At 40.4% G+C, this 11,364-nt stretch overlaps 1 protein-coding gene across 5 annotated transcripts in view; it reads left to right on the top strand.

The window, feature by feature from the left end:
- Window positions 1-11,364, top strand: part of rev3l (REV3 like, DNA directed polymerase zeta catalytic subunit) — a 130,100-nt gene that overhangs the window by 41,755 nt on the left and 76,981 nt on the right. For all 5 annotated transcript variants that reach the window (XM_037087058.1, XM_037087057.1, XM_037087059.1 and 2 more), the window contains exon 3: window positions 210-284. In XM_037087058.1, coding sequence (XP_036942953.1) covers window positions 210-284 — 75 coding nt within the window. The remainder of the gene's footprint in view (window positions 1-209; window positions 285-11,364) is intronic.

The raw sequence follows: 11,364 nt of genomic DNA, 5'->3' as shown, positions 1-11,364 counted from the left end.
ACTTCTAGTTTAGGAGTTCAATGTTTTCATAACTGCAAGTAGGTCTCAGCAGCTTTGTGAATTACTTTTAAGAAAACACTCCTACATAAAAACTTTTAGTCCGATTTAGGAGTACTCCTTACGTTAAGATAAAAGTCTTTGTGAATACGGGCCCAGATGTATATAGAATATGCCACTGTATTCCATATGGTCTTTCTCTTGTTTGACAGGCCTTTCTATGGCTACCATGCTGAGGAGAAGCTCTTCATGAAGATCTACCTGTACAATCCTCAGATGGTCAAAAGGTAAGGTTACTGCAGATCCATGCACTTTAATGTGAGTAGGACTCATCCCAAGCTCCAGTTGTTTGATGTTACTATAAGGGATATTCCGGTGTAAATTTAATCCATGGTCTAACACAGTGGTTCTCAACCTTTTTTCAGTACCCCCTGTGAAATATTTTTTCAGCTAAGTACCCCCTAACCAAAGCATTTTTGTTTGGAAAAAAATACTTAAAACAGAGCACTGTGCCATCAGTGTCTGATTCATTAAACTTTGGAAATGTTAAACACATACAAAATTCAAACACTTGAAAAAAAAAAAAAAAAACTATTTCAAACAATTTAAATGTTAATAATCCATGACTGAATCTCGTTTCGTTTTCTTTTCGCTTATCCGTGAGGGTCGCGGGATGTTGCCGTTTCCCCCTGAGGAAACTGCGGGCACAGTTCACACAATGGGCATAGGTACACCAGGGTACACCCTGGATGAGTTGCAGGACCCTTACTGATGGCATCTGCACATCAGGAGCAACTTTTTCGGATTCAAACTGGTGACCTTCTGATCACTAGTCCACCAGCTCTACCCACTGAGCTACAGCTGCCCCCCACTGAGCTACAGCTGCCCCGCCCATGACTGAATCTATTGCAAATATTTCTCATCACTAAAATGTAGTGATTCAAACTAATGTAGTGAAAAGAGTGACCATACAACCATTTAAAACTATAAAATGAACAATTTAAAACTTCATAAATGTGCAAAACACTGCTCATTTGTAGTGGTCTCCCTTGAACTATTTGGGAAAAAAAGATATAAGTGAAAAAAGAAAGAAATAATTAACTTAATTATAAATAAAGATTTGTGCACATAAGAATAACAACATAAAGTTTCCTCTTTTGGGATCATAGTAAAGATCTGTTCTCAAAAAGAAATCATTAACTTTAATTTTGAATAAAAGCAGAAATTTCTAGAAAATAGAAAATAAAAATATTTTTCATCTTAAAATGTCTTTTTAAGAATCAAAAAAAGACTTCTTTGTTGTTTTTTGAACGAAGTATTTATTGGCATTCATGTATTTACACTCAGTTTGACTTACATCAGATATTTAGTTGTTACATACTTATGAAGAGCCAGTTATTAGAAATAAAGAAAGAAAAAGGTATAAATTAAACAGTTGAGCCTGTATCACTTCAGCAAACAATTCATGCTCATTTGATCGTTTCTGATATTCCTCTGTACAAATCACAAGTATACTCTGACAGTTCTCAGCACAGCACAGTTTGACAGTGTTTCGCATTTGTAAATTTAAGTGTTCGCTTATGGGAGCCCATCTTGCTCTGAAAATGTCCATCTTAAGATGTAGGTGTGCTGTTGTCTTCCCCATTATATATACCTTCTTCACTCTCCTGCCACTGAGGTATAGAAGGAGGAAGCGGTTTTAACCATGATAGAGTTATCATCTTCCTTGCTATTAATAATAGGAGATGTAATAGATACAGCTTCTTTTTTTCACATTTTCCCTTAAGGAGTGCTCTAATAATGTGAAATTTGGGGGTCAGTGGTAAATCAACATTCAATATAGAGAGTAATTCTCTCTGAATCCCCTACCAATGATTTTTCAACTTTGGGCAATCCCAAAATATGTGTGTGTGATCTCTTATCTGATGACATTCTCTCCAGCACAAATTAGTTTTACTATTGTCAAATATGGAAGTTATGGAGGGGTTCTGAAATATCTCATTTTTAGTTTCCAGTTGAATTCTTTCCACAATGGGCTACTGGTTGTTTTATGCCCCTCCTCACATACATCTTCCCAGCACGTATCTTTGATAATGACATTCATCTCTAACTCCACTTCCCTTTCACATCAAGAGCGCTCCCCATCAGCATATTCAAACATTTGTAAATTTGTGAAACAACCTTAGTATCTTTTTTTTTTCTTTAATAATATTTATGGACAAATCTTCTGTATGTGTGGGTTGTTTCTTAAGTAAACTCCATTCTTTATGTGACATCAGGTAGACCAAATCTATCTTGCAGCTGGTTAAAAGACTGTAGGACTTCCCCTTCAAACATTTGATGTATCATTGTAAGCCCTTCTCCCCCAATTCTTTAAACCCAACATCCAGCTTGTTTGGTTCAAAATTCAACAGCCAAGAAATTTTCATTACCCTTGAGATCTCCAGGGGGGCTCCAATTTTTTTCCTAATCGTGTTCCAAACTCTTTGGGTGCACTCAATCTAATCCTTCTTAATCTTAAATTTGCATTGAGTTTTCTTATCTAAAAAAGGTAGTGTCTCAAGAGGCACTGCTGCACATGAATCTTTTTCTAGCTCAAGCCAATTTGTTTCTTTGAAGACTGACATCTTAACATTACAAACTGTCAACACTGAATATTACATTGTTGCACTGAACTGGGTGTTTTTGCATTTAGTGAGACATTTTAGAGAGACACTTGGGCTTGTGCTTCACTGAGGATCTTTTTCATTCTTGGTGGCAGGGAGGCAACTGCTGTGATCAAGCTCTTCTCCAGGCACAGTCTGTTTCTCTGCTTTGTTTTCATCACAGTCATTGCAGAGAAGGAGGCCTCACATAAATATGTGGAGGCAAAGGGTAGGCTGCTCCAAAGCTTTCTGCACTAGGTCAGGGCGCTCCTGCTTCAGACACACACTGTGTAAGTGTGAACATGTCAAACTTCATCTTGAGGCCACGATCTGATGACACTTTCAAGAGCTTTTCCTGATAGGTGACAGGGAGCTTGCTTTGCTTTGCTTCAGACAAGAGAAATGGGTTTCTCACCCAATCCAGTGGTGCAGATATCTCCTCCATGTGAATGAAAATCATCCAATTGAGGAAAGCAGTTGAAATCCTCCTGTGCACAGGCCCTTCTCCACAGCTCTGCTTTCTTCAGGAAGCCACCCACCTTGTCATACAGGTTTAAAATGCTGGTGTCCTTGCCCTGCAGAGACATTTTCATTCAGTTTGCTGAATATATCTGCCAGATAGCACAGCTTTGCAAGCTAGTCTGTGTCCTGGAACAAGGTGGCATGGGGAGATCTGTGCTCAATCAGAAAGGCATGTACTTTGGATCTTAATTCCAACAGCTAGTTGAGTATTCGCCTTTGAGAGAGCCAGCTGTGTGGGGCAGCAGTTGTGTGTGTTCAGCTCCCATATTTTTGCAGAGGTGGCGAAACAAGCATGCATTAAGTCGCCTTAATGAAGTTGATCACTTTGATGCTGCTGTTCAAAACATCATGTAAGACGGGGCTCATTTTCTTGGACGCCAATGCCTTCCTGTGTATGACGCAATGAGTCCACATCACATCGGGGTTTTCTTTTTTTAATGCGCGCTTCCCGTCATAGATGCTGCTGCATCTGTATAGATGCTGCTGCAGGATTTCCAGCTCAGACCGTTTTCACAGAAAGCGGCACTGACAACATCAAATATGTCCTCTCCTGTTGTTTTCCCCTCCAAACTTTTGCAGAATAGTATGTGCTCATAAATGTCGTCAGTATCAACTTACCTCACAAAAGCAACAAGTTGTGCATTTCCACTGACATCTGTGGGTTCATCCAGCTGGAGTGAAAAAGAGTTGCCAAGTTTTCCCAAAACTTGCTTGACAGTGTCTTTTCCCATTCTATCTACTCTGTGGCAAATAGAGTCATTTGACAAAGGCACAGTTTTTAATTTCTGCGCTGCATTTTTGTCCAGCATAATCAGTTGCCAGCACTACAGCTGCTAGAAGGAGCAGCGATAGTGAATGGCTTCTACAGTTTCCTCTTTAAAAAGTCAGGTGGCTTACCAATGTGACATCCATGTTTTGTCTTAAGATGACACTGCAGATGTGCTGGCTTCATGCTACTGTCGCCTAGTTTCTCCCCACAGAAAAAACACAGTACCTTGGGTGTCTTGCAACTTTTGGACGTAAATCGAATTAAAACATAATCATCAAGATACAGCCGAAATTTTGCTGGCTCTGGTTTGGCATTCTTTGCCACTTGTCCCTCTGTGTTTTCAAAAGAATTGCTTCTACGCTTCAACCACAACTCCATTGTTTGAGTTTTCAAGTGATTGACAGGTGATGCTAGGTGGCATATGACTGGTATGGGGGAGACTGGGTTTTTTGAAATTGAATAGCCTACTGAATATAAAATTCATTTTTAGGGCCCGAGCAGCGACTGCAAGCAGTCAGCGAAGGCCCTATTGAAATTGTATTGTTTATTAGGGCCCGAGCAGGGAACCTGCAAGGACCCTATTGTTTTTGAAGTGATTCTTTATTAGGGCCCGAGCAGGGAACCTGCAAGGACCCTATTGTTTTTGAAGGAATTCTTTATTAGGGCCCGAGCAGGGAACCTGCGAGGACCCTATTGTTTTTGAAGTGATTCTTTATTAGGGCCCGAGCAGGGAACCTGCGAGGACCCTATTGTTTTTGAAGTGATTCTTTATTTATTTTTTTTTCTTCGGACGAAATGATTGCATTTTTCACTGCCTGAACATACCCCAAAACTCACCAAACTTGGAATATAAGTCACACCTGGCGAAAAATTTTATAATCTATTTTCATCCTGAATTTCCGCCACTAGGTGGCGCTGTTATTAAGGAAAGCGCGTTTTGGCTAATAACTCCCATATACTTTGTCGCACATTCAAAAACCTTATATCCATACGTTCACTGAATTAGGCTGAGTCTCGTGGTATAGGCCACGCCCATTTCCGCCTACTTTTTTTCGCTACGTCGCAAAATGTCAAAAACCTACTTTTCCGAACTCCTCCCAGGCGATTTCACCGATTTGCACGAAACTTGGCACACAGCATCTGTGGACCCTCCTGACAAAAAGTTATTAAAAGAATCTTGATAGGCCAAACAATACTCAAATTATTAAATAACAACTTCCTGCAAATTTCCTGCCAAACATCTCCACAATGGTGTGTCCAAATGACATGAAACTTGAGATGGTACTTTGACATGAGTTCCTGAGGATGTGTCCAAAAGTTTAGGCGATGACCACAAGGTGGCGCTATTTAAATTCAAATAGTTTATATCTCCACATCGGTTAGGCGTATTAACACGAAACTTGGTAGACACATTGCCACTGCCCTCTTGAGGATATCTGACAAAGGACTTAGCAATCGGCCAATAGGTGGCGCTGTGGTGCCAGATTAATTTTATATTTGGCCCTGTGCCCACACCTCAACACTTATGGAAATGAAATTCATAGGGGTGGTATAGACTAACCTCTGCAACTTACATACCAAAAACGACCAGCAGGTGGCGCTATTTTCCATGTGAAAGCGTTTTTGGCCCATAAGTCACACGTAATGTGTCACACATTGTTAAACCTTATATCTACATGTTCCCTCAATTCAGCTGAATTATTTGGTGTAGGCCAGGCCCACTTTCGCATTAACTTTCCATTCACAAAATCGCGACAAATGCAAAACCTACTTTTTCAAACTCCTCCTAGGCAATTTGACCAATTTGCACTAAACTTTGCGTGACGCATCTGTGGACCCTCCTGACAAAAATTTGTCAAAAGAATTTTGATAGTCCATAAAACGTCCGAAATTTAAAACAACAAATTCCTGCATATTGTGTTGAAAGCAGACGATCGTGTACATCTTAACAAAATACTGTCTGATTATCACGTAAATGTTCGTAATTGTGTTCCATGGACTGATGAGGCTTTGTGTAAAATTTGGTGCAAATCGGCCAATAGGTGACGATTTGGTCGCAGTCTAATTAGTTTGAATGAAAAGTAAATGGGGAAATCTTAAAATCCTCTTCAAACTCATCGGCTTTCAACCTCTTCTTGTGTTTCATGCTTTGAGCTATGGATACCATTCCACCTTTTAAAGAGTCAGAAGACCTTGAACTCTTGGGCATGTTTTCAGTTTTTAAAAATCTTTTACGGTTTCCAAATCATCACAGTTTTGGTTTTAAGGATTTTTAGGCCTTCTTCTGATTTTGTAATGGGTGTGTATTGCGTGAGCTAGAGGGTGTGACATCATCGCTAGAGTGTAGAGCAGCTGGAAGAACTGGAGAAAAAATTCTCTTCAGCTTGATTTGGATCCCACATCTTTTACTTCACATAGACAGTATATACATAGAAATGTAGGACATCTTGTTGGCTTTCAGCTGATGGTCCTATTTCAGATGTAGGACTTACACTTTTGGCTGTAGAAGTCCTAGAGCGATAAGCACTCCAACAGCTCACCCATAAGGCACAATGTTAATTTTGAGCATAGGTTTCTGGAGAAGAGGAGATAGTACTTGTTTTATCTCTCGCTCTGCTACCGTCATTTTTCACTCTCCAGAAATAAAACATGACATCACAGATTTCAGCAGTGTCTCCTGTTACTCAATATATAAATGTTTATTACATTTCTTTTTCGAAACTGTTCACCTTTTTAAGCTATTTCCGCCCTCTTACTTTTTAGCTTTCATCATTCAGCACACCCCATTAGTTAATCAGTTTTTCTCTGATCTGGCTGGATTCTCTGGATTTTTTTCAAGATCTCCCACACAGACCCCCGAGAACAAGCACAGTAAGATCTTTGAGACACTCCCCTCTGGCAGGAGGCTGCGGTCCATCAGGACCAAAACCTCACGCCACAAGAACAGTTTCTTCCCGTCTGCTGTCAGCCTTATCAACAAGGCCTGAATCCCCCCTGACACTCCTCACACTCCACCTCTACCACTGACTCTACTGTCACACTGACAGCACCATAACTCTATGCTTTACATTAATGCTCAGCTTGAACTTCCTATTCATTTGCGCATTTTCATTTGCACATCATTTCTTGTAATTGTTCACTGCCAGCATGTGTGCTCCTTTTATCCTTTTACCCAAAAAACAGATTGTGTATATATATTTATATTGTATAGTTATATTTTCTACTTTTTAAAATAGTTTATATTGTTAATTTGTTATATTTTCTATTCTTTAAATAGTTGATATTGTTAATTTGTTATATTTTCACTTAATAGTTATTTGATGCATGCACCAACATCACCACAAAAATTCCTCGTATGTGTAAAATCGTACTCGGCAATGAAGCTTTTCTGAATTTCCACATCTGCGCTGTGAGCACTGTGTTTGAGCACGAATGTGACATCATCCAGTGTTTTGAAACCATCAGGGGAGTTTGAGCCTGCCACTCTGCGGCAAGCTTGAGGGTTTGTGCGGCTACTGGACGATAATACTTTCAGCTTCTTCCTGAAACTAATTCATTGCATTATGCCTCGTGGACATTTTCGTCAGTCAGCTCGAGAAGCGGACCATCAACTCAGTCTTTGTCCGGGTAATCATGCAGCAGTACATGCACTTTTTCTGAATTCAGTGTACATTACTTAATACCAGCGGGAGCAGGCCACCAAATTATAATGCAACAGCTTCTTCATCGCAAGGCGTTGCATGCAGAAGCCCTGATGGCAGCATGATCCGAGGTGCGTGGACTGCGAGGGCCCGTCCAACGCTGCTCGCAGCTTTAATTAGGGCCCGAGCAGGGAACCTGCAAGGACCCTATTGTTTTTGAAGCGATTATTTATTTATTTATTTATTTATTTATTTATTTATTTATTTATTTACTTCGGACGAAATGATTGCTTTTTTCACTGCCTGAACATACCCGAAAACTCACCAAACTTGGAATATAAGTCCCACTGGGCGAAAAATTTTCTAATCTATTGTCGTCCTGAATTTGCACCACTAGGTGGCGCTGTTATTAAGCACAGCGCGTTTTGGCTAATAACTCCCATATACTTTGTCGCACATTCAAAAACCTTATATCCACGCGTTCACTGAATTGGGCTGTGTCTCGTGGTATAGGCCACGCCCATTTCCGCCTACCGTTTTTTTTTGCTACGTTGCAAAATGTCGAAAACCTACTTTTTCGAACTCCTCCCAGGTGATTTTACCGATTTGCACGAAACTTGGCACACAGTATCTGTGGACGCTCCTGACAAAAAGTTATTAAAAGAATTTTGATAGGCCAAACAATACTCATGTTATTAAATAACAACTTCCTGCAGATTTCCTGCCAAACAGGAAGTGTTGGATATCTCCACAACGGTGTGTCCAAATGACATGAAACTTAAGATTATACTTTGACATGACTAAATGAGCATGTGTCCAAAAGTTTAGGCGATGACCACAAGGTGGCGCTCTTTAAATTCAAATAGTTGATATCTCCACATTGGTTGGGCGGATTGACACGAAACTTGGTATAGGCATTGCCACTGCCCTCTTGAGGATATCTAACAAAGGACTTATCAATCAACCACTAGGTGGTGCTCTGGTGCCAGTTTAATTTTGTTTTTGGCCTTGTGACCACACCATAACACTTATGGGAATGAAATTCATAGGGGTGGTATAGACTAGCCCCTGCAACTTACACATCAAAAATCACCAGCAGGTGGCGCTATTTTCCACGTGAAAGAATTTTTGACCCATAAGTCACATATATTGTGTCACACATTGTAAAACCTTATATCTACATGTTTGCTCAATTCAGCTGAATTATTTGGTGTAGGCCACGCCCACTTTCGAGTTAACTTTCAGTTCGCAAAATTGCGACAAATGCAAAACCTACTTTTTCGAACTCGTCCCAGGCAATTTAACCGATTTGCACGAAACTTGGCATACAGCATCTGTGGACCCTCCTGACAAAAAGTTATTAAAAGAATTTTGATAGGCCAAACAATACTCACGTTATTAAATAACAACTTCCTGCAGATTTCCTTCCGAACAGGAAGTGTTGGATATCTCTACAATGGTGTGTCCAAATGACATGAAACTTAAGATAATACTTTGACATGAGGTCCTGAGGATGTGTCCAAAATTTCAGGCGATGACCACAAGGTGGCGCTCTTTAAATTCAAATAGTTTATATCTCCACATCGGTTGGGCGGATTGACACCAAACTTGGTATAATCATTGCCACTGCCCTCTTGAGGATATCAGACAAAGGACTTATCAATCGGCCACTAGGTGGCGCTGTGGTGCCAGTTTAATTTTATATTTGGCCCTGTGCCCACACCATAACACTTATGGAAATGAAATTCATAGGGGTGGTATAGACTAGCCCCTGCAACTTACATACCAAAAATGACCAGCAGGTGGTGCTATTTTCCACGTGAAAGAGTTTTTGGCCCATAAGTCACACATATTGTGTCACACATTGTTAAACCTTATATCTACATTTTCCGTCAATTCAGCTGAATTATTTGGTGTAGGCCACGCCCACTTTTGAGCTAAGTTTCCATTTGCAAAATTGCGACAAATGCAAAACCTACTTTTTCAAACTCCTCCTAGGCAATTTGACCAATTTGCACTAAACTTTGCGTGAAGCATCTGTGGACCCTCCTGACAAAAAGTTATTAAAAGAATTTTGATAGTACATAAAATGGATGAACTATAAAACAACAAATTCCTGCATATTGTGTTGAACGCAGACAATCGTGTACATCTTTACAAAATACTGTCTGATTATCACGTAAATGTTCATAATTGTGTTCCATGGACTGATGAGGCTTTGTGTAAAATTTGGTGCAAATCAGCCAATAGGTGGCGATGTGGTTGCAGTCTAATTGGTTTGAATGGAAAGTAAATGGGAAAATCTTAAAATCCTCTTCAAAACTCATCGCCTTTCAACCTCTCGTTGTGCTTCATGCTTTGAGCTACAGATACCACTCCACCTTTTAAAGAGTCAGAAGACCTTGAACTGTTGGGCATGTATTCAGTTTCTAAAAATCTTTTACGGTTTCCAAATCATCACAGTTTTAGTTTTAAGGATTTTTAGGCCTTCTTCTGATTTTGTAATGGGTGTGTATTGCGTGAGCTAGAGGGCGTGACATCATCGCTGGTGTGTAGAGCAGCTGGAAGAACTGGAGAAAAAATTCTCTTCAGCTACTGGACGATGATACTTTCAGCTTCTTCCTTAAACTATTTCATTGCATTATGCCTCATGTGGACATTTTCATCAGTCAGCTCCAGAAGCGGACCATCAACTCAGTCTTTGTCTGGGGAATCATGCATGTACATTACTTAATACCAGCGGGAGCAGGCCACCAAATTATACAGAAACAGCTTCTTCAAGGCGTTGCATGCGGAAGCCCTGACGGCAGCATGCCCCGAGGTGCGTGGACTGCGAGGGCCCGTCCAACGCTGCTCGCAGCTTTAATTAGGGCCCGAGCAGGGAACCTGCGAGGACCCTATTGTTTTTGAAGCGATTCTTTATTTTTTTTCTCTTTTCTTTGGACGAAATGATCGCATTTTTCACTGCCTGAACATACCCCAAAACTCACCAAACTTGGAATATAAGTCACACCTGGCGAAAAATTTTATAATCTATTGCCGTCCTGAATTTCCACCACTAGGTGGCGCTGTTATTAAGGAAAGTGCGTTTTGGCTAATAACTCCCACATACTTTGTCGCACATTCAAAAACCTTATATCCCCCTGTTCAGTGAAGTGGGCTGAGTCTCGTGGTATAGGCCACGCCCATTTCCGCCAACCGTTTTTTTTTGCTATGTCGCAAAATGTCCAAAACCTACTTTTTCGAACTCGTCCCAGGCAATTTCACCGATCTGCACGAAACTTGGCACACAGGATCTGTGGACCCTCATGACAAAAAGTTATTAAAAGAATTTTGATAGGCCAAACAATACTCAAGTTATTAAATAACAACTTCCTGCAGATTTCCTGCTAAACAGGAAGTGTTGGATATCTCCACAATGGTTAGTCCCAATGACATGAAACTTAAGATAATACTTTGACATGAGTTCCTGAGGATGTGTCCAAAAGTTTAGGTGATGACCACAAGGTGGCGCTCTTTAAATTCCAATAGTTTATATCTCCACATCGGTTGGGCGGAATGACACGAAACTTGGTATAGGCATTGCCTCTGCCCTCTTGAGGATATCTAATAAAGGATTTAGCAATCGGCCACTAGGTGGCGCTGTTCTGCCAGTTTAATTTTAGATTTGGCCCTGTGCCAACACCATAACACTTATGGAAATGAAATTCATAGGCTTGGTATAGACTAGCCCCTGCTACTTACACACCAAAAATGACCAGCAGTTGGCGCTATTTTCCACTTGAAGAGT

Source organism: Acanthopagrus latus, chromosome 22, assembly GCF_904848185.1.
Source record: "Acanthopagrus latus isolate v.2019 chromosome 22, fAcaLat1.1, whole genome shotgun sequence".
Taxonomy (NCBI): Eukaryota; Metazoa; Chordata; class Actinopteri; order Spariformes; family Sparidae; genus Acanthopagrus; species Acanthopagrus latus.
The sequence above is the reverse complement of the archived record's forward strand: the minus strand, read 5'-3'. Positions and strand labels throughout refer to the sequence as shown.